This window comes from Schistocerca nitens, chromosome 2 (assembly GCF_023898315.1).
Source record: "Schistocerca nitens isolate TAMUIC-IGC-003100 chromosome 2, iqSchNite1.1, whole genome shotgun sequence".
NCBI classification, from domain to species: Eukaryota; Metazoa; Arthropoda; class Insecta; order Orthoptera; family Acrididae; genus Schistocerca; species Schistocerca nitens.
Window position 1 is genome coordinate 825,159,951 of NC_064615.1, and position 24,252 is coordinate 825,184,202.

General features: G+C 41.0%; 1 protein-coding gene across 1 annotated transcript in view; it reads right to left on the reverse strand.

Annotated features, from left to right (window-relative positions):
* The window catches only part of LOC126237088 (protein split ends-like), a 373,733-nt gene that overhangs the window by 73,601 nt on the left and 275,880 nt on the right, over positions 1-24,252 (reverse strand). The window contains exons 4-12 of the mRNA XM_049946892.1: positions 21,896-22,087; positions 13,453-13,614; positions 13,032-13,183; positions 12,181-12,403; positions 11,885-12,011; positions 10,545-10,725; positions 9,863-9,969; positions 9,299-9,471; positions 8,676-8,954 (exon numbers count right to left, since the gene is read on the reverse strand). Of these exons, the coding sequence (XP_049802849.1) occupies positions 8,676-8,954; positions 9,299-9,471; positions 9,863-9,969; positions 10,545-10,725; positions 11,885-12,011; positions 12,181-12,403; positions 13,032-13,183; positions 13,453-13,614; positions 21,896-22,087 (1,596 nt within the window). The remainder of the gene's footprint in view (positions 1-8,675; positions 8,955-9,298; positions 9,472-9,862; positions 9,970-10,544; positions 10,726-11,884; positions 12,012-12,180; positions 12,404-13,031; positions 13,184-13,452; positions 13,615-21,895; positions 22,088-24,252) is intronic.

Sequence of the window (24,252 nt, forward strand, 5' to 3'; positions counted from 1 at the left end):
GTCCTGCAATGCTGAGGACACTACTTCTCTGTCTGTGAAACGGCTTGGCACTGAAAGGCTGCCTCAGTGAACCGTGCACGCACTGCTGTGTGTAGCCATTGGACAGCAACGGAGCTGCAGCGTCATCAGGATGCCGGCAGTTGACGCAGTAGTCTGCATCCCTTCCGACTGAGCGCCGCTGCGTGTGAGCTGTAGGCGGCCAGCTGTGTGCTTCTCGCCGGCGTGGCTAAGGTCGCGGTGACAACAAGCGCCTGTGATCTGTGGTCCGAATTTGCAGCCCTTGCCTCAGGATGGCTCCGGTATGTTGGAAGCCAGAACGACTGCCCATGGTAGCGAGCCGTGGAGTGGCCCACTGCTGGCTGGCAATGGACCCCATGTCGGCCTCAGACGGTTGAACCACCGACCCGCCATGGACTGGAACACTGGCGCCCCAACTGCTGCTGCGTGTAGCTGGTGGTGTGAAATGCCCTGCCGTCCAGGAGAGCTGCCACACTTGAATGAATCTCGTTAGAAACTCGCATCTATTTATACATGGCTGTGTGCTTCTGTTTTGCCATACGCACCGCTTCATGTCACATACTCATAACATGCTAGGTTGGCCAGTGGGCCCCTTCTGCCTGTGATTTGCGACATGCAAAACTGCTACGTATATCCTTTCAGCAATTTGACGGCCCTGTGGTCCCTATTCTACGTCGCAACTGTTGGTATGCGTAACTCACTGCAATCCGGCCCGAACCTGGCTGTAACTTGTGCTCAGAATACTGCACAAAACTAACTTTCCCTATCCTAAACAGTAGTGCCACTACATTATTCCCCCCTTCGGAAAGACCCCATCCCCGGGTCGGCCCTTAAATAGCTCTTAACTTGTTTGGGTCGGCACCTATGGCGTATTTCTTTACTATTAGAAAATTTAAATGTGGTCTAGTGCCCCTTAGAACCATAACATGAAACAAAACGTAAAAATTCCTTACTGGACGACCACTGCCCCATCAACCCCTTACCTACTAGTCTCACATCCTCTGTATCCAATCCACCGGACTTAGAATACCCTTGGTTCCCTCTTAGAACTAGCTATCCACCTCATCAGAAAGAAAACACATAAAAAAGTTAAGGCTGCGATGACATTTGGTACAGAGGTGCTCAAAATGATCGTTATTTGCCGTTGCCTTTCTCTATACTGAGCGACATGTTGCACAATCTGATCAGCTGATAAGTGCCCCTCTTGCTCTAAAGTGAACTAGTTTACGGATCTCAACAGGCATGGCTCCAGTGTTTGATTTAACAAGGTCAGATTCTGCCTTGGCAAAAACTCTAAAGTGGCTTCGGGCCAGTAAAGCTGTGGCTCTGTAACATTCAATTGTGTGACTCCTGAAATTGACGCTGGCAGGTGGAAGGTTGGTCCTATTATGTTACACTTAGTTCCATTGATTAAAATTCCGCTCCCCTTGAGCTCTATATGTTTCGCTTCTGCAAATACTCCCCGCCCAAAACAACTTGCTAGTACTACCAAATTCTCGTAGGTGGAGAAGATACAATGCATCCTGACCTGCTGCAAGCTCAATTTTAGCATGATGTTGATGCAAGAAATCTACTTCTAGAATCATATCGTAGCCCTCGCTTACCCATGGTACTACCTCCATGCATGCATTAAATCGGACTTACTTTATTCAAAAGTCAACCGTCACCGAGCCCAAAGGCATGACCTCCTTATCCCCCACTCCACGCAACCTATAAAGTGGTGGGTCTAGCTTCCTTTGTCCCATTATATTCCTAGTAGCCACTGACATTTGCGCCACTGTGTCCAACTAAATCTTAAACTTTTTAGTTCCTATGGATCCTACCACTGAACATTCCACCTCTGCATATGTATTCGTAGCATTGAAATTAAACGAGAGCTCCCTTAGGTGGGTCTTGGGGCCCCTATGCCGTTTAACGCTTGTCCACCTCTCCTATCTCTACTTCTCCATAATCCCCGCTGCCGATTTCCACCCCTTCCTTTATTCCTCGGTGACTAGGTACATTGCCTCTGCACATGTCCCGTATGACCACACTTAAAACATTTCACACCTGCTGTAAACACTGTTGCCTCGTCTATTTCATCACATTTAATTGCCAGCTGAATGGCCGAATACAAATCTTTCGGAGTCCCATCACGCACTTCCTGGGACATATGTGCCAGTAACACACTCAAAAATACATCAAGTGCCCTTTTCTCGGCCTCCTATTTGCTTCATCGCTCTGATCCAACTCTTAAGTATACTCATTCATTTCCCTTATCCTGTCCACAAATTTTTCCATATCTTTTTGACATTGTACTTAAACTCTCTCTAAAGTATCGAGTGCTATTCTGTTTTTTGTACCTTTGCAAAAGCCCTTCCTTTAACTGCTTACACTGTCCTGCCTTCCTTAAGGCCTCAGAACACCTTACATATGTTTTCACTTCACCCGTTAATCTAATCTTGGCTGTATGTAACAACTTCTTATCAGACCAACCATTCACCACCACTGAAGTCTCCAAGTCCTCCACAAACGAACACACATCCTCAGATGCCTTGCCAGAAAATGGAATAAGCAAACTCGCAGCAGCTGGATCAAACTCGTACACCCTAGGCAACAATGACTGATCAGATGCAGTTTCCCCCTCACTTCTAGATGTTAATTCATTTTTCAACTGCGTAGTGTCTGCTGTCAATTATGCTACTTTTTCCAACAAAATCCGTACCACTTCTGGATCCGACGCACCTTGCGTCCCTGACTCTGCCATTGTGTTGCTTTTGTTCCCAATTAGTCCCAAAACAAAACATTTAAGTACAAGAATAACCCAACTCCCTACACCTCAGTATCATCATACTCAAACCAATAAAAAAGTAATTAAATGCCATGAAAAAAAAAATCTTACTGCCCCAATTACACTAACACTTATTCTGGGGGGAAAAAAAGCCTATGCAAAACATCTAAAATGGCCTGCCATGAGCAGTCTCAACATCACAAAAAGGTAAGAAAATGTACAGTACTCAAAAGAAAACTGGTAAAAACTCACCACATCTTGTGAATGTAATGTGAGTGGTGGGCTCGAACGTCGTACTGGACATACAACGTCCACTATTCTGCCACCAAATGTAGTGACAACTTCTGCCACCAAATGTAACATCAACACCAAATGCAGCGGGAAGAGGTAGAAGGCACCGTATTAAGACTCGTCCAAGCTTTCCAAGTGATTTATTGTTTCCAACTACAGTGCTCCTGTTCCTCTCAATCTGCATCACTGGGTCCCGCAATGCTGAGGACAACACTTCGCTGTCTGTAAAATGGCTTGGCGCAGAATAGCTGCCTCAGCGAACCATGAATGCACAACTGTGTGTCAGCCTTGTACAGCAGCAGAGTTGCGGCGGTGTCAGGATGCCAGCTGTTGACTCAGCAGTCTGCTTGCCTTCCGACTCAGCACCGCTCGGTGTGATCTGCAGGTGGCCAGCTGCGTGCTTCGTGTCGATGTGGCTCAGGTCACGGCGACAACAAGCACCCGCTATCCAGAGTCCGAATCTGCAGCCCTCTCTTCAGGATGCATCCGGCATGTATTGGAAGCCAAGACGATCGCCCGAGGTAGCGAGCCATGGAGTGGCTCGCCGCTGGCTGGCTATGGACCCCACGTCAGCCTCAGTGGGTCGAACCAGTAACCCGCCGTGGACTGGAACACTGGCGTCCCATCTGCTGCTGCATGTAGCTGGTGATGTGGCATGCCCCGCCATCCAGGAGAGCTGCCACACTTGAATAAATCTCGTTATAAGCCTGGAACTATTTATTCACGGCTGTGCGCCTTTGTTTTGCCATACGCGCTGCTTCTCATCACGTACTCATAACACACTAGGTTGGCCAGTGGGCCCCTTCTGTCTGTGATTTGTGACATGCAAAATCGCTACATATACCCTTTCAGCAATTTGAAGGTCCTGTGGCCCCTATTCTACTTCGCAGCTGTTGGTATGCGTAACTCACTGCAATTTGGCCCGCACCCGGCTGTAACTTGGCTCAGAATACTGCACAAAACTAACTTTCCCTATCCTAAATGGTGGTACCGCTTCAACACAAACAATAATCACAAAGAGAATATTTACAAGTATTAAAAAGGATCACATGAAGTTACAACAAACTTCCTTTATCCACAGTACTCAAGCTTATGTCATTCTGTATTTTTAAAGTTTCTACACAGTTTTCAAACAAAATTTTCTGGTCCTCAGCAGTGCAGTTGCAGCATGCTCAACATCTCAAGATAGTTCCTGAATGAGTATGACAGAGGGAAGGTGGGAGGAGGAGAGATGAGTCAGTAATTTTTGCAGTAACAAGTTAAGCCAAGTTCAACAAGATTGCATACCTCTACATTTCCCTCTAAAATACTGCAAGACTTACAATGAATAACTGAATACATAGTGTTAGAAATACCTGTTAAGTACCATCAGACTGCAGTCACACAAAATTCCACAAGCACTGAATTAATGGTGTAGGATCCCATCATATATGAGATTAAATACTAACATATTAGGTATATTGTCTAGTGGAGAAACACATGACAATGAAAGCACAGAAATGACTTATTGCAGCGCAATGGCACACTTTCTTACAATGATAACTGGTTTTGTGTGTTAGGCACGGTAACTGTGATTGTACCTACCGTGTTTTATAGACTATAAGACATTACAGACTGTACGATGCACCTTAATTTTTAAACAATTTTTTTAAACAAAATTTTAATATTAGATTGCAAGGCCAAACTAAAAAATATTCTTAGTTTATAAAACCAAACTGACCCTTAAAATCCCTGAAAATTGTCATCTGGACTTTCTTCTTCACGATCATCATTGTTGTCCTCTTCATTAGTTTTCACTGTCATCGAGAGTGTTGCTTAAGCTGCATTTCTTGAAAGATTTAACAATAATGTCTTCTCTAACCGTAGACCATGACGTTTTATCCACCGATACTCTTGTTTGATTGTAGGTCGTTTTAAAGCTCCCTTCAGCATGAATTCATGATGGTTTCATCCATCATCCATCTGATCCATTCCTCTCTCATACTTGTTCATTGGGACATTGTAGACTGTAATTGTGAAGTAAGTCCTCCCAAAATACTAGCAAGCTCTGTATTTCCCATTTCAATTTCCCTTTAACAGAATTTTTCAAATGACTACTAAAATGATCAAAGCACAAGAAGGGATCTCTTCTCCAATAAAGCACCTATCCTCCTCTCCCACACACTGTTAATCCATAATTTCGTACCGGCCTCATCCATCCAACCATGTATGTAAACAACAACACTCGGAGGTATTTCAGAAAGTTTTTGGCACTAATTTGCACTTAAAAGTGATCATTGGATGAAGTTAAGTGCCAGAACAGTGTAGTGCATTTTTTCATGTCCACTTGCTTTTATAGTTACATTTTTATCACATTTGGTGGCAAGAGTTCTGATACTCGGCACATCAAATGTCCCAGGAGTGTCATCCACAATTGCTACTTGGTTTAGTTCCACACCAGTTTTCTTTCAATGTTGAATACTAAAGCAATGGAATGGTAATTTTTCTCTTAGTACTCTTTTGGCATTCTCTGAGATATTTTGGTTATGGTTTGCATGCTGCGTCCATGATGCTTCAGAAACCTGCAGCACCAACTAACTCCACCCTTAACGTCGGTTAAGTTCCACTGTATCGCTAGTTTACAAGTGTGTATTTGAATCATTTTTGTATTAATTCCAATGTCATTTTGATGGTGCCTCTGAATCCGTTTCAAAACATCATCTTCTAGTTTTTGCCATTTTGCATTCAGTCCTCTATTTGCACTTTTAGCCTCTCTAGCCACCAATCACGAATGGTGTTTTTTGTTGGTGAAGGGCTCAAATGCCACCCAGCTGCTCAATTTCCATGTTGTTCTGCTTATGCTATTACTTTCAATTTATAGCCCACATCAAATGAATATCTTTTATTTTTACATTATGAAACTAGTTACTAACGAAAATATTGTACTGTTACCAATAACACAAATCACTTTCAATTTAAGTTCACTGGCACTGTCAACTGCAATGACACATCACAGGCTAGACAGTGTTCTGTGTTGGTGTTGACGGTGCGGGAGGGAGACAGTGTTAGCAAGACTGTGAATCCCCGCAACTCATGTTTGTCGTATTGGTACACTGCTGATGCCATTTGAATCCAATGTTGCCAGACAGAGATAAGTTTCCCATGGCATTGAATATTTGGCCATTTTTAGGACTGTTGGGAATTTTAAATCACACATTGGACATTTTGATATTAATTTTGGGTATAAGAAGGACCAGAATTTTATAGGCAACTTTTTTAAATAGAAAGTGTTTCTTATAGTCTGTAAAATATGGTGACTATCTATTACATGTATAAGCTAAAATAAAACAGTGCATATGATACCACAGCAGTTTCAGAGTAACCAGTAATTTGCAGGTGCCGTGTACATCATCTGTAAGTCACTAGGGTGCACAGAATAGATGTGGCAGCATTCATAGAGGAGTGGAGGGATACAATTGTGAAGAAATTTGAAGATGTTGCCCTCTATGTGGCACATAGGATGGCAAACTTATCATGTCTTAATTGCTTAAAATTAAACACTAATAACGATAAAATAATGAACAGTTCACAAAGCTAAGATTACAATGAAAGAGAATCTCACAATTCACATATTGACATAGGTTATATTTCAGTTATGTGTCACAAAAAGATTTATTTACACCAGAAATCTAAAAGTGGGCATCATTTTCTATGGCTCAGGAACAGGTACAGTGTGCAGTTTAATGTCACTACTAGGGCTGGTATCACCAACACCAGGTTGGTCACATCCGCCAGTCTAAGCATTGCAGCAACGAATTGGACTGGTTACTTACAATCACACTTTGAATTCTTCTTATTTATTTTTAACACATCTTAGTATGTACAGTGCTTGAATAAAAGCAGTTATCAATATAAGAAACGGCAACATTATACTGCAATAAAAGTCATTTAATTTTGAAAAAGTAAAATTAGCTGTTTGAAATGTATCATTTTATCAGTGGAGCTTCACATGTACCATACACTACAGCATTAAGGAATACCACATGTACCTTCAGCTCAAATTGATTTTTTATCTATTGTCAGTTTTTGTTCTTGCGCAATAATATATTGGTGCTCAGTTAATGTGTGTTCCATTGTCTTAAAACAGTGTAAGACATGGTTAATTTTGGCCATATAACAGTACTTCATTCAAAAAAATCACCACTAAACAGTACTATTTTACTAAAACCTATTGATCAACTGCCACTGAAATTTAAGCATCGTTTTACCTTTCCCTTGCTCCTTTCAATCTGGCAGCTAAATAAGATCCTGTAATTGTCTTTTCCTGTTGAAAGATTTATTGCCTCATTCCAAAAATGTTTGATTTGTATGTAAATAAGAAGGACAATCTCTACATGTTTAAATAGTTCTCATAAAATTGTAAATATTAAAACATGCTTTTACATTTGCTTTTAGATTAACTTGCAATGAGTGTCAATAAAGGTACCCAAGAAAAAACTGAGAATAGTGAACTAACTGTTGCTAATTCTTCACATGATTAAGAGGTGATCATTAAATTCTATTTACTCGAAACCGGTTACTAGTATCCTTAAATAGATTTTTCACTGTTTTATCATGAAGGTCTTGTGAAGCGTTCTTATAATTCCAACTAATAGCATATACACGGAACAGAATTTAAACTATGACACAGTACATGCCAAACGAACTGCGTACCACCAGCCAGAGACTAGGACGGACTTTCTTCACTCACCAAATCACTATCAAGTCAGGGGCACCATAGAATTTAGTATTTAGTATTTCCAAGATTTATGAGTGATGTTAACAGAAGGAAAAATTATGGTTGAAATTAGCCATAAATGCAATGAAATATTCATTGTGCTCATAAATTTTTTCTGTAGTCCCCATTGCTACTGTGTGGATAAATGGAAACAATCACCATAAAGCAATTGATCTGTCACATCTCTGAAAGAATTCCACAAAGAATGGAAGCAATACTGCTTTAAACGGTTTTAATTTATACCACAGAAAGGCATCAAATAAAGTAAACATCAAAATCCCAATGCTGGGAGGACGGACGGACATACGTACACATATTCTCTCTCTCTCTCTCTCTCTCTCTCTCTCTCATTAGTGAAGTCTGTACTGCCACTTGTTTATAGAATGCAGAAAAGCCAAAATAATGAGCATTAAGCAAAAATGATCAATGCCCATCCTTACTGCAGTCTAAACCACACCTCATTTTATGTTTGCAAAGAGACAGTATAGTGCACTGCAGATGCTATTAGTGCTAATCCTAAATCAAGGCAGAGCAGAAATCATAAAATCCAGCTCACAGTTATTTTAATTTTTACCAAAACATACTGAAATAGCCACATTTTCTTTCGCTGGCAAAGCATTACTTTTGAAACTTATATACGTTCAAAAAGCAAATGTTAATAAGAACCAACATACGACACAGGTGTTAACAGCTTAAGCCCAAATAATTTTGAGAAACATTGTTTAGTAAGACACTAGGCAGTCTCCAGTTAAATAAGCAGAGAGCCATTTTCCACCCAGGAAAAGCAAGCACGTTGAATCTTCCGCCACAAAATCACAACTGGGCCAAACTGTTTCTCACCTGTGTCGGCGGTCAGTGTAGTCAGCAGTATCATAATGCTCGTACCGCTGATTTCCTGAGGAACGCTGAGATCTTGATGTAGGCCTGCTGTTTGTGCCACTAACACCTGCTGGGGCAGGTGGAGTAGCTGGCGTACCACTGCCGCTACCACTACCACTTCCCGAACCGGATCTTGAATACAGTGATGTCCTAGACGTTCGCTGGGACGATTCATACCGAGAAAACCGGGAGCCAGGAGTTGATACAGTAGCGTCAAAACGTCCAGATGGTATTTCACGGCTGTTCAGAAGAAGAGAGAGTTTTCTGACTATAATAGCAGTCATACCATAACATAAAAATAAGCAATACAAACAATATCAGTGGTTTCAGTAGTGACTATGGAGTTGGTGGTGGTAGTAGCAGTAGTAGTAGTAGTATAAAGTAATAAAACATATCTGAAATATAGTATGTACAGTCACTAATTAATTTCTGTCCCATTAATTTTGTATTGTGCATAGGACATAAAGGATACTTCTGAATATGCTGTTAAAAGCCATTTCATTCACCTTCAGTGTGATACAGCATAGAAAACAACTTGTCTGAAGAAGCTAAACATACAAAACTACATACTTAAAACTACTTACTTGTTTTCGTAGTGTTCCCATGGCCGTTCTGCACCGATCACTGCATGCCCCTGCTTCTCCAAGTGTTCATAGAAAGCTTCCTGGCATTCCCTGGATGCAAAATCAACTTGCAACTTGTGACCTCGCAATCCAATGCTCCGCATTTCCCTGACAGCTTCCTGAGCAGAGGCGAGCTGCAGTAAAAAAATTTCCACTGTCACTAAATAGAAACTTAACTGTTACGAATTTAAAAAGAGAAAAAATTTTCCCTCTGTGAAACACCAAAAGTGCATTTATTTGCTAATACTGTGATACATAAATCTTAAAATTGTGTGAATCTTTTTGTTGTGTCTATCGCAACTCATATGGTGAGTAGTAACATTCCTTCTCTGGTATTGTTAAACATTAAAAATGTAAGATTTGCCACTAAAAGAGAAGTTTCTAGTCAATTTTTAAGTTCAGCTTGTGTGCTTTACAATTTTTTAATTCTTCAGAAATCATCATGCTCTTTATTTATACAAAACATTATAGCTTCACTAAGGAACATTATAGAAGATCATACTTTCAATTTCATCAACAAAGTACCTGCTCATAATAGATGAGAGCCTGGCCTCGTACACGATCCAATGTAATATGCAGAATTGTTCCATAAGGGTTGAACTGCATATTCAGGTACTTCTCAGAAACATGTTCTGAAAAGCAAAAGAAAGAATTAATTCAATAAACGTAAGGTTTCAAAACAACAAGAAGTAGACGTAACACAAAGGATATAACAAAATGGTGGATGTGGTGACAAACAAAGTCCACTGACTTAAATGCAAAATGGTCCTTTGTTACTTTTACACAGATTTACCAATGTGCAGCAGTCATATCAGACTCCAGTTCAACAGCCACTGTAGTAAGGAACTATAAATACATACTGAAAAGTTATATAAAAAAAAGTACTGCCCTACTACACTACCAATTGAATAAAGAAGTTGTAATTCTTCAATGATTATAAGAATATACACTGTAGTGATTAACATTAACATCAGTCTTGATAACATATAAACAAGAATAACTAAAATATCAATTCCTTTGTTGTTAGCAATCACACAATTTATAATTCATTATCACAGGACTTCTTTGTTCAACACTCAAAAGTTACACTACTACCAACTATGAAAGTAAGCTGCAAATATTAACAGAATCTTCATGTCTCTTCCAGGTTTTTGTAGTTGGTGTTATACATTTATAACATTAAAAAATGGGAACTACTGGAGTTTACCTGTGATGCCATCCACCCAAACACACGTTGTAGGCATAGATTTTCCAAACCCCAATTTAATGCGGTTGTTGCCCATATGTTCGCCATCCATAGCACGTATAGCCTTCACAACACTACTGATGTCAGTGAATTGACAGAAGGCATATGGTGATGCAACGCCAGACTTTTTAATATCAATTTCCTGTAAAATAAAATCTTTTTGTGAATCACGCATCTAAGTGGAAGTAGACTAAAATGATAATGTTTTCTTTCTAACCATTGCAGTAAATAGGTTTGTTCACGAATATAATGAAGCAGTGACCAACAAAGTGTTGGATGTGACAGAGAAAATTAATTTCCAGAGCAGAATACTCATTGTGAGTAAATTCAAATCTGTTATAAAGTGCTTTAACAAGTTTTTCCTTCCATCATTGCATAGTGGTACTTGATAATTATGCATGACTATCAAACCAACAAAATATAAGTAGACATACTAAAAAAGCTCAATACAGTTCAACCCCATTCCTAAAACATGGGACAGATAATTGGTGTGTGTGTGTGTGTGTGTGTGTGTGTGTGTGTGTGTGTGTGAGAGAGAGAGAGAGAGAGAGAGAGAGAGAGAGAGAGAGAGATGCTTGGAAGAGAGGGGGCTGGGGGTGCATGCTGTCATAATTAGTCAGGTGCGGGGTAAGAAAAATGTGAGAGAGATTAAAAAAAGTTCTTTACAGGTTAAAAAGCGTTGATGTTCATGGAATAAAGCAATACAATAAAGTGATATACAATAATATGGGTGCACCCCAACCTTCTAAAAGGAGTAGAAATATTACAATTTTTAATATGCTTGGAGCTGAAGTGTTTTATTCCCAACCTCTCTCTCTCACTCCCCCCCCCCCCTCCCCCCCCCTCTCTCTCTCTCTCTCTCTCTCTCTCTCTCAGAACTGTCATTTCACATTTACTTCCGTCAATGCTCTATCTGCCCTACTTATTATTCCTGCATTTAATTAATTCCCCACTTTGTTTCCAAATACCTATGCATTTCTCTAACCCAAACACCACAAATATCTTGTAAAACTTGAGTCTTTCTACTTTTAAATAGTCTTTATTATTTCTCTTAGTAGTAATTATTGTTATCGCCCTCTGCAATTCAGTGCCAATTTCTTCTTTAAGTTCCCTTTAAACTGTAACAGATACACCACACCCTCTTGCTTTTGAAGTATGGTTATGAATCAATTGGTTGATGCAATGTATACAAGAACTGAAAAATCTGCATTGAAATATTCTGAGGAATGAATCTTGTATTTTTAAAATGCGAGTTCATGCACAGTTTGTCTCAATTTGCCCAACATACAATCTGAACTCACAATTATTTCTCCAAATTGTTCAAAATGTTTTCGAAGATCAGATGAAGTGACGTCTTTCTCCAGGTTTCCAATGAATAAAGTTCGGGTTGCTTTAGGATGAAATTCATCTTGTTCAGCTTCATACAGTCTGAAATACAATTTCAGAAGAGAACATCATTAGCTGCAGTTGTGAAAAAATTATTTCACAATATCTCAGGGAAGAAATACGCCACAAATAACTAAAATCATGGGTTATCAACTATCACCAAAATGTCTAAAGACACATACTGAAGCTAGCATAAGTTTGAAGGACAAACCTAGATTCACTCTCATCTACATCATAGCCTTGATAGAATGAAACTTCTATCTTGCACCCAAAGAACTGTTTATCATGAGAATCTTTCAGTGCCTTCTCTGCATCATCAGGTTTCTTGAAACAAACTATAGCGTAGCGATCTCCAGCTTGTCCAATAACTTTAACTGATGTCACTTTCCCGTACCTCTTGTATTCGTGGAAGAGTCCATCCTTAAGACTCGTATCTGCAAAGACAAAATGGAAATGAGATTACCCTATATTCCAAAATACTAAAATAAATAATGTGTTATGACTAAAATAGGAGCTCTGGCGATGTTAAATTAAGTGCTGGTGTCAAATTTTACTGGAAAACTGTGTATAATGAAACATTTAGGAGTAAACATGGAAAAGAAAAAATGAAAGACGAAAAGAAATATAGGTCAAATAACACTATAGGTACCGCAAAGCAATTGTCTATATGTTTATGGCAAAAGCTCAACAGTTTGCCTGTGCTCAGTTGCCATTAAATGTTGAGTTTATTTTTTTATTTTTTACATTGAAACTTGTCTATAACTGGGATTTCAACTGCCTATCATCCACATAATATCTAGACGACAGTTTCAGTGGTAGTGATTACCATGCTGCACAAAACAAGAAACTAGAAGCTGATGAGTACTTCTATGGAAACCTGTCCCACAAATGCATTCATATTTAGCAATAATCATCTTGGGACAAAGAAGTTTAGAGGTAATTAGATACTGAGCACAAGCAGAGGATGGATGAGGATAGCAACTCGTTTCCTTTAACTTCATCCTACTAGCATAATCATAGAGACCCACAAAACAAATTTACTTTTCCACTCATAAAACATACCACTGGAGCGGGTGGGAAGATTTCGAACACAGATGGCGAGAGGGCGGCGGTCATCTGTATGAACAGCAGCGCTGACATTGTTCATATGTGCTGCACTCACAGTCGACTGCAGAGACACTCTTCCACTGCCACGTAGTGCTCCATGATGGCTGCTAATATCAGAAACAGAATATGGCTTCAAAAATATTGCACACAGTACAATCTGCATAAGAAAACAAAGTTAAGGCATCAATGTTTAGCAACAGAGTACTTCCAGAGAAAGCAATCAGGCTCAAAAACATACTTGACGGGAAACCTTAAAATTAAATAAAAAATAGATATGTGGTTTACACATGAATAATAATTCGTAAGTTTCAAGGAAAGATGAAAACACACATTACAACAAACGCCCACAAACAAACATTACATAATACTGACGCACCTATGTGGTGAACATGACTTGTCAGTGGCAGGGGTAGATGTTCCGGAGCTACAGCTGCTGGAGCCAGAGTGGCTCGAGCTGGAGCTGGAGTGAGAATGACTGCGAGATCGAGACCTAGATCTACTGGACGCAGAGTTCGAACGTGACTCACTGCCCGATCGGCTGCAAAACAAATTCACAAAAATAAATATAAATCACTGTAGCATGTAATGACAAAGATGAGTTTATCACTTACTAACTTCCAAATTTGATGTCAATAGTAAGAATCTATGTGTCTTGTATATGCATTTACTACAGCATTAACTTCTGCTCATTTCTTGTTAATTCTGTGTTAATGATGCAGTGCAAAGTGGCATTTTAAATTGTAGAACATGCGTGTCAAAAAATTCAGAACATCTGAACATCAGCTTTTGCCTAGTTCCCATTACTTTTCCATTTTGTGACCACCTCCGTAGTGTAGCGGTAGCGTTACCGCCTACCACACAGGGGCCCAGTGTTTGATTCCCGGCAGGGAACTGGGTGTTGTGTGTCCTTCATCATCATTGACTCGCAAGTCACTGATGTGGCGTCACCTAAAAAGGACTTGCAATACGGTGGCCGAACTCCCCCGAATGGGGCCTCCCAGCCAACAACGCCATACGATCACTTCCAGTTTTTCCCATTCTGCCTTACGTTTTATATCACCTCTAAAGCTAAGTTAACTGACACATTGGTTTAAATTTCTTCACTAGCAGAAATATCCATACAGTATTTTAGACACTGTTTCTCTTCTAAAGACCTTTTTTGTGATTCTGCCCCCTCTCTTCCACCCCTCCTACTGAGATTTAGAAAAGAAAATTACATGCTCATACATCGTGTGTATTGTAAACCACAAAACAGTGGAAACAGAGTTTTTCTTTTAAACATAATGAAAAGAAACTCAATGCCTTGGCAGCTGCAATTCTTTTCACAGGGAAAATATGTTCCAGATCCTCATAAAGAAACTTTGGTGGTGAGGCATGAGTTTTTCTATGTATCTTTTACCACGCTCACAAGATGCTTCATTTATAACCCCTTCTGTGAAAGTAGGATCATCCTTCACTCATGCCAGAAGAATTGCCATCTAAGCTGCTGGAAGGAAGATCTCAAACACTTTATGTTTATTCATTATGCTTGCAATTTTTGAAACAATATTTCATCTCTCTTTCTTCTTGCTCTTCTTGTGGTTGGTCTAGCATTTTTGCTTGCAGAGCTATCTTTATTTGATGTTTTATATACCTACTCTTATGGAATATTTCTTCTGAGTTCACTCTGTAAGCTTTCAGCATTTGACACTACACCAGCCCTGTGTACTAAAGTGATGAGTAAATTCAGTTTATTAAGGACAGTGGCAGCTAGACGCCTGCAAATATAAATTTGTATGGGTGGGCTCATAGCAAATGCAGTGTCCTTCTTCCTTATTTCAATCTAATACATCCAAAAATGGTAGTGTAGAGGACGACAGACAGCTGCAGAGAAAATAGAGTGAAACATGAGTAGTTCTTGCTTGGGATGAGGCACATGTAAAACCAGCAGCCAGACCAACAGTGGACATTTACAAAGTCCTTCATTCAACCAGTCAACTTGATTCCTCCATGAACACGAATAAGTCTTTAATTATTCAATCCAGCTGGTACAGGTATTCAAGTGCATTTCCTTCTTCACGGAATATTCCACACAGAGTGGCAGGCATAGTAAAGACCAGTGGTACAGAGAGGCAAGCTGTTTACTCAATGGAGCATGACACGGATCGCTGACTCGGCGACTGTGATGGTGATGCAAGTGCTGCATGAGGCCCACTATGGTTGCTGTGCAGGACAAGGGCAGCCAGCAGTATTTTCTGTCTCTATAACAGGTTGCGGCATCCTGGTTGTGTGGCGTGGCACGGCATAGCCTGTATTCAAAGGCTGGACTCGAAGAATGTGCTGACAGTGAAGAGCAGCTACGTATTGCTGATGCGGTGTTGGCTGCCCGGGCTAGGCAGACAGGAAGAGGTCCTTCGTTCATGACCCAATGGCAGCAGAGTTTATGGCGAAGACTCCTGGCTGACATAGCACGCACCATGTGTGGCCCTGTTGTGCCAAACATAAGGTACTAGGCTGAGCCAGTGTTTAACTACTGGTTCTCGGCACTGAATTCTTGGAATAGATGCGTTTGTGGGCCACTATGAACCATCTGAAACAGGGCAATGGACGCTGTCTGGCATAATCGGCAATGAGTGTCGACAATGCTGATGTCACACATGCTGAAGTAGCTTCTTGAAAGCTGGCCCACGATACTGACACCTTAAATGTTGTAATGGAAGTCTTGTTGCTGCTGAGGGGTACTGATCAAGGGTGAATGATGGCCAGCTGCATCCAATGCCAAGGCTTGTGACCTGATTTCGGTGGTCGTACCCTAGATGACACGGTGGCTGATATCATAGTTCAATGACCAGCATGCTGTCTGGCAGTGGCCTCATTGCATTTCTGGGCTCTGATTTCCGCTTCAAGTTCTCTTGTAATTTTGCAATTTTATAATCTCCTCCCTTCAGCAACAAAAATTCGCCCTCAAATTTTAATGGAATATACACTGTTTATTTACAGTTATTTACAGTTCTTATTCCTCTTTCACTAAAGGGTATTACATTATTTGTCTGACTTCACTAGCAGTTTTCTACACTCTCTCTCTCAACAACTGAGTCCATATTTTCTCATTTTCACACTTTACTTGTGGTCATTTTTAGTGATTACCTCACATCAAGGGAAATAAATGGGGTTCGTGAAAGGTACCCTGCCTGCATAAACTCATAAGCCTTTCTACTTAATATTAACATACTAAAATTCTTGTCTCCCACTTTCTCCTACCATAGACGATTACATCGCCACATCTGGTACCTAGCAAGAAAAAAAGCCAGAAAAATTATCATACATCACACTACGATACAGCCTGTATTTACAAAACAATATTACATGGTTTTCAGCACTGACACCAACAAGAAACCACACATTTCTTTACATTAATCTATATCTTTAGTATCTTGTTATCTGATTATTGTGATCTATGTCAGTAATGAAAACCTTACAAAATAAAGTGGTCAGTTGTAGCATTTCCACTGTCACCTTCTTAATCATATTAACCTTGCAGAACTCTATAACAAACACAATTCTCAAACTTCATCCGCTCAATATATCAGTAAACACATGTAATACCTCATCAAACACTCAATTCTAATCGTCCCTCTTCACAATAAATCTCGAATACATCACAGTAAACCTCAATATCTCCACAAACAGAGAAAGTCATGCACAGCAATTGTTGCATGTCAGTTGGGAGCCAACACCGTAAACTTTGTTTCCATGAGAAAACAAGTAATCCTGTAGCCCTGCTCAATCATTAACATGATTCCTCCATGCACATGAACAAGGCTTAACTATTCCATCTGGCTAGTATAGGTACTTAATTGCATTTACTTCTCCATGTAATATTCTGCACTGAGCAGCAGGGAGAGTAATGGCCAGTAGCAAAGAAAGGTGGACTGCTTACTTAGCGGAGCGTCGACACAATGCGCTGCATCAGCAACAGTGACACAGATGCTGCGGGAGGACAATTGTGGTTGCACTCCAGGTTAAGACCAGCCAGTCACATCTTCTGTCATTACAGCTCTGACATTTCTTGTGGTTTGGTGATTGCGTTGCCCAGATTTGAAGACTGGACTGACAGTGAAGAGCAGGAACTTGTGGCTGCTGCGGTCTTGGCTGCTTGGGCTGGGCACACAGGCAGATGTCCCTCGCCTTTGACCTCGTAGTGATAAAGTTTACGGTGTTGGCTCCCAACTGACATGCAACAATTGCTGTGCATGACCTTGCCATGCTGAATATGATGTACTGGCTGGACCAACATTTAAATGCTAGGTCTCACTGCTGAATTCATGGAATGACTGTGTTTTTGGGCTACTGGGATCAATCTGGAACAGGACAATGGTCAGGGTCTTGTGTAATGGGCAGCAAGCATCAATGACGCAGAAGTCAGTCAAGTTGGTTGAAGGCTGCTCCCAGGGCACTGACAGCTGGAATGGTGCCACAGAAGTCTTGCTGCCACTGAGGGGTGCTGATTAAGCATTGGCGACAGCCAACTGTGGTCAAAATCTATGGCTTGTGGTCCATTTTCGACACTCATGATAAGATGGCACAGGGGCTGATCGTGCAGTTCAATTAGCAGTACCTGCTATCTGGTTGTTGTATTGGTACATAGGAAAAGCCAAGGGTAACCACTGTAAGCGCTGCAAAAGATGTATTTTGCTACACCGGAAGGCGAGAACAAATGATAAAGACCTTTTTCAATTTTTTGTCACCCTTATGTCTTGAGGTCTCGTGGAGAGAGGACATGTTTAGATATGAGATGCCTGTAGTAGCTTTCACGGTACCTGAATAATAATTTTTCTCAGTGCAAAAAATTTGGCCTTTTTATTTTCTTCCACGCACCACGAAAAGGTCATGTCACCCACCTCCTGCTGCACGCCAATGGTGAAGAAGTTCGAAATTACCGACACGGTCATGAAGAATGCAAAGTTTTGCAGCGTCGGAAGAAGAAACGCCTAACAGAAGTGTGTAGATCTTGACAATAAGGAAGTAAGTTCATGTTAAAATGGAGTCAAAGGAAACAAACTATACAATCTAGAATTTGGGAATCAATTGAAAATAATTGATACTTTTTGCCTTTACAAATGTCTCCTTGTGTCTGTGTATGTGCGGATGGATGTGTGTGTATGTGCGAGTGTATACCTGTCCTTTTTTCCCCCCAAGGTAAGTCTTTCCGCTCCCGGTATTGGAATGACTCCTTAACCCTCTCCCTTAAAACCCACATCCTTTCATCTTTCCCTCTCCTTCCCTCTTTCCTGACGAAGCAACCGTTGGTTGCTAAAGCTAGAATTTTGTGTGTATGTTTGTGTGTCTATCGACCTGCCAGCACTTTCGTGTGTGTGTGTGTGTGTGTGTGTGTGTGTGTGTGTGTGTGTGTGTGTGTGTGTATATAACAGAGGGAAACATTCCACGTGGAAAAAATATATCTAAAAAGAAAGATGATGAGACTTACCAAACAAAAGCGCTGGCAGGTCGATAGACACACAAAAAAAACACAAATATACACACAAAATTCTAGCTTTCGCAACCAACGGTTGCTTCGTCAGGAAAGGGGGAAGGAGAGGGAAAGATGAAAGGATGTGGGTTTTAAGGGAGAGGGTAAGGAGTCATTCCAATCCCGGGAGCGGAAAGACTTACCTTAGGGGGAAAAAAGGACAGGTATACACTCGCACACACACACATATCCATCCACACATCCTTTCATCTTTCCCTTTCCTGACGAAGCAACCGTTGGTTGCGAAAGCTAGAATTTTGTGTGTATATTTGTGTTTTTTTTTTGTGTGTCTATCGACCTGCCAGCGCTTTTGTTTGGTAAGTCTCATCATCTTTCTTTTTATATATATATATATATATATATATATATATATATATATATATATATATATATATAGACACACACACACACACACACACACACACACTGTAAATTTGATATTTTCGTGAATGAAGTTTATATGTTCAAAAAACTCTGATCAATTTATTCTCACCTTGGGGCCAAATTATGAATATGTCATTGACATACCTCCAGAACACGTCAGTCTTGAAACCGGAGAGCTTAGTGCTCAGCTGATGTTTTGATAGTAACCACCCTACTTTAGTAAGGATTTAATTTTGTAAAATGTTAGTCATTTTATCCAAATTGTGTCCATACTGTTTCTGTATAATGACAAGGTGCACAGTACATTATTTGGTTGCAAAAATCCATCACTTAATGATACACTGCACTATCTGGCAGTGTTTGTAAATATCTAAAGTGTATGTAGCCACATGTGCAGGTTTCAAAATGCATCAGCCAGTTGTGGACAGTGGGAACAAAACTTAACAGTCTATGAAAAGCTAAACAAGTTTTCGTTTATCTGCCCTTAGTGAACACCATTTTTGATTAGGTGCAAAGGAGTAAGTTTTCTGGTGTATGTTTAATACTCATAACTTTCTTTTCATATTCATAAGTTGAACTAAAGGTTTGTGAAAATATAGTTAAGTAACTTGGATAAATGGAGGTAAGTAGCGTTTATGATGCACAAGAGTCTTCATAATGAAAAGTACTGCAGTGTAATGCTTGTTAGTTTGCAGCAAAACACTTATCAAAATATGATGGGTAATTTGCTGTACAAAAATACCAAACTGCCACTACAATGCAGTTATACCTGCTTTACTACACAAGGATTGAATAATATGTGTCATGCTGAGAATTGCAATCACTGTCTCCATTATGTACACATAAATGAATATACACACCCACTTATCACACAATTTTAATGTGTGTTATTCTATGTGACACAAGGTTCTCTTATCAGGCAATATGGATGATACATAGCACACATAATAATGTGTCCACGCTATCTTCACAGTCCACGCAATCTTCACAGAAGCCACACATATAATACAGACATACGGAATGCAGGCACATTATATTACGTCACTAAACAAGCGCCTATAGCTATGAAAGGTCATGGTACTTTACATATTCTTTACATGGACACCACATTTAATGCAAAATCCATTCAAGGGACATTATCCAATTACTGGAGGAACATTCCAATGGCTTGATTTGGGAAACACTAATGGCAATAGCCATGTACTTAACAGCCCATAACCATACAGTAATGATAGAAAATACTTAACTAGTCTCCTCTATGCTGAACAATGAGTAGGATGTTAACTATGCTTAGAATTCCCTCATTTTAAGAGATGTGACATTGTTCACGGATATTTTTGTTACTTCATGAGCTGCTTCTTTTGATTAGAGAACACGCTTTGCTGAACCAAAAAGTTCAGTAGTGTTTGTGGAAATTACAAGAACAACAACTAAAGTGCTCAGACTGCTACAAATACAGTTTATTAATTAGTAGTACTGTGTAGCAGATAGACCTGTATGTGAAACTTACAAAAAGACTGCACAACCTCTTGCACTGCTAGTGTTATGTTTTATTCAGACATATGAGCACATGTTACCTAATAATGAAATCTTATTTTTCAAACTGTATCAAACTGATTAACGTGTGTTATAAAATGACAAAAAATTCAATTTCATATCAGTAAACTTGTCTAGCCTTTGATTTGAAGTGAACAAGGAATGAAATAATAAGCCTTGTGAAATCATAAATAAATTAACCAAAATAAAGACAATCTGTTCCAAACTGTACCCCTCTGCATGTCAGTGAAGCCAAAATCTGCTGCTGGGTAACATTCTATGCCGTTTTGCTCCACCTCACTGTAACATGCTCGGAACTTCCCCGGCACACTGTACACAATGTGGTCACGACACTGCCGTTCGAGCCTGTCCGACTCTTCAACCGAGTACCTCCTGAAGTCACTCGATGTGCGAATAGTGCTCCAGTGACGATGCATTAAAACTTTAAACTCACCCCAAATGTACTGAATCGTGCCCTTATCAGCAGGTAAGACGGGCCATTCCATTCAGGTGATCTGTGTCTCCTGGAGGAGGGTGCCCACTAATTGGGTGCAGTGTTCATTCATTATCGTTTCCTAAAATAAACCCATCCTCTCCAATACCAACAGCCTCAAATTACCCTTGACAACTATGAGAGATGTCAACATCAATAAGTGATAGTAACCCAGCTCCCTGCCGAAGTTGTGAGACTGCACACCTGGGGCGTGAATTGGAACCTGGTTGCATAAAGACTTTTCTGTGACGATTAGCTGTCAGAAAAATGTTTCAGTCATCAGAGAAGAGAATACGAAGGCACTAATCGAGTTTCCAAACAAGTCGTTCCCTCGAACACGTTCTTTGCACACCACAGTGCCGGAGGATTTGTAGTGTTGTCTGTAATGGATGCTCAGAGGCCAAATTGATCGTATCACGACAACTGTGCAGTGCCACTGTAGATAGCTGTCAGCAGCTGGTGTTTGTCACAACAGGCGAACGTTCAAATTCACCAGGCAACTTACTGCCATTAAGTAACAACGCCAGTGTGGTCTAACATCGAAATGACCCTTCGTTCACAGACTGTTCAGCGTGCATAAGGTGCACTGCCCCTTTCTCAACAGGAGACACACCAAGCTCTCGTGATGACTGGGTCTTGTGTGATGTCCTTAGGTTAGTTAGGTTTAAATAGTTCTAAGTTCTAGGGGCCCACAGTGCTCAGAGCCATTTGAACCATTTTGAGCCAAGCTCTACTGAAATGTTGTGAGAAAGTACGTTTACTTCACATACAATGCCCAGGTACCCAGCGACTTCTTCTTGTCTGAAGTGTGAAGTAGAAAGGTTACTGAAGAAGGGATTCCTGGTAAAAGAAACACAAGTATAGAAGTGCCGGCAGCCGCTTAGCCGGGATTCACACCTGGACTTGGTCCTCTTCTTGTGGGCGGCAGGAGGCAGCTCCCTGCGGCCGGGCCCGGCGCCCGGGCCGGGCCCCGGGTCGGGGTCGGCATATGGGTCGGCAGCCTGGCTGCCCGCCGGGTAGCGCACGCTGCCTGCCGTCGGCTCGTAGCTCCAGTTGTTCGCCAGCGGCCGGTGGTGCGTCGCCTGGCCCCTGCCGAAGCCAAGATAGCGCGTTCGTAACACCAGTACACCGACCTCAGCACACTATGCTACGCTGTCCTGCTCTGCCACTTACCGTACCTCCTATACTGCCAAATCGACGTGAGCGAGCGAGCAACCTTTCTGTCAGGCTGCCCAGCTCTTCGCAACCATAATCATTATGATACGTTCAATGAACAGGTACAGCGTAAAAAAAATTCAGTCAAGGTTAAGCAGTGTTACTTCGCTGATTTAAGACGAGGAAAAGTTCAATTATCATCACAGATCTGAATGGTTTCTTCCAATAGTTCGTAGATCTGAACGATCAACAGATGGTAGTAGGGCAGCTTTAATTACTTTCTCATGTCCTGCGTTTTTGTGATCATCGGCAATGAAATAAGGTTTAAAGAATCCAATCATGTCATTTACTCGACGAAAGAAGACAAAGATTTATCCCCCCCGCCGGTACTGCGCAGAATAGAGTTCAAGTACGGCTGCTTGGGGGACGGAAGAGAGGTCACACTTGCGGCTGTTTTGGAGGAACCGTTTCAACATTCGGTTATGGTGATTTAGAAAAACCCTGATGGGGATGGCTTGGCGTGGCGTGCATTCTAAGACACTCCTTAACAACTGTGAGTCTTGTATTGCTTCCTACTGTCAAATTTACTTAATGAAAAGTGGCCCCCAGTCTAAGAAAGCTACTGGTCTCACTTCCATTTGGCAGGCTGTTCCCAGTTTCCGTATGTCTTCACGAGCTACTACTCTATACGCCAATTTAAGCACTTGCTGCACGCCGAGCCGACACGACAATGTTCACAAAGATTGCATCACGACAATCAGTACGAATTATGGCATTTCCTGCCATTCTAAAAACAACCGGGAGAAAAGTGGAATCAGTTTTAAAGCAAAGGTAGCAAGGCGCGTACTTCGGTGCCGGTGGTACGTAGAAAATAACTCTTGCTCGGAGCCGTACCAGATCTCGCCACTACCAGACAAGAAATGTTCGTAAGCGTAAACGCTTGATGGAAGTGGAAAGAGCATCTCGCCACATCCGTGAAGTGGACTGAGATAACAGTCATTCGCTTGCCCGATACGACAGAAGGTCCCTCCTCATACAGTCCCAACATGTCCACAACGCACGTGGCTGGCTGTTGTTTACCTCCTTTCAGCTGTACCCATACTTGTACACTGCATGCAGTTAGCTTCACTATAACGGCCAGTTTGGTTGCTGATGTGGTGTACAGAGAAACATTTACCACTAGCGCGTATGTACTGACAAGTTACAGCGGAAACTAGAGTACTATGAAAATGGATTGGCAAATGTGAAGATGGCTTACGGTAGGCAACTGAAGAGACTCACTGCAAGGGGAGAGGCTTCCTTTCCGTCCCGTGACTGCCCACGATCCTGTCACTTGACGTCCAAAAAATATTGCCCTACCAGTAGACTTCATTGTCAGCCTTGTTGAGTTTCACTATTCGCCATTTACAGTCTCCCAGTTTATCTCATGAATAGCATCGCTGAGAAAGAAGGAAAATTCTTGTGGAGTTTCGACGCAGATACCATACCAACAACGTGAGTAAGAAACGGACGAGAAAGTTCTAGCATTGGCAATGTTTTAACTGAATAAAATGAAACTTGCATCGAGACAAAAAAAATATCAGTGCGTAGTTGCGTACACAATAGCAGTTTTAAAAAAAATTACTGATACAGCAGCTACTGACGTCATATGCACACAAATGCTGACTTTGACCGATATTGCCTCAGAAGTTCACTGCAATGGAGAGGTGATACGATTCAATTTATTTACGTCGCTCGAACAAAGTCCTGTCAGTTACCGCTACAATGATGACATAATTCCATTCGTGAAAATGTTTTTAGAACGACGTGTACCATTCTGTCTTGAGCACGTCACAATAAACACCAGACTAACTGTCGCACTACTACTGTACCAGACATTCTTCTCAGCTTCGGACAGTAATTAACAGCCGTCACCGATAGTAAAAAATGATTATCTTGATTACGACTATCGACAAAATATACGCAGAATTTGCCGTATTCCCACGAGAGACTTCATTTGTTGCACTCGGGAGAAAATCTGCGTGACTATGTACAATGATCGTGGTGCTTGTAGCTCGTAATTTCCGACAGCGTTCGCTACGTATGTGGCTACAGGACAG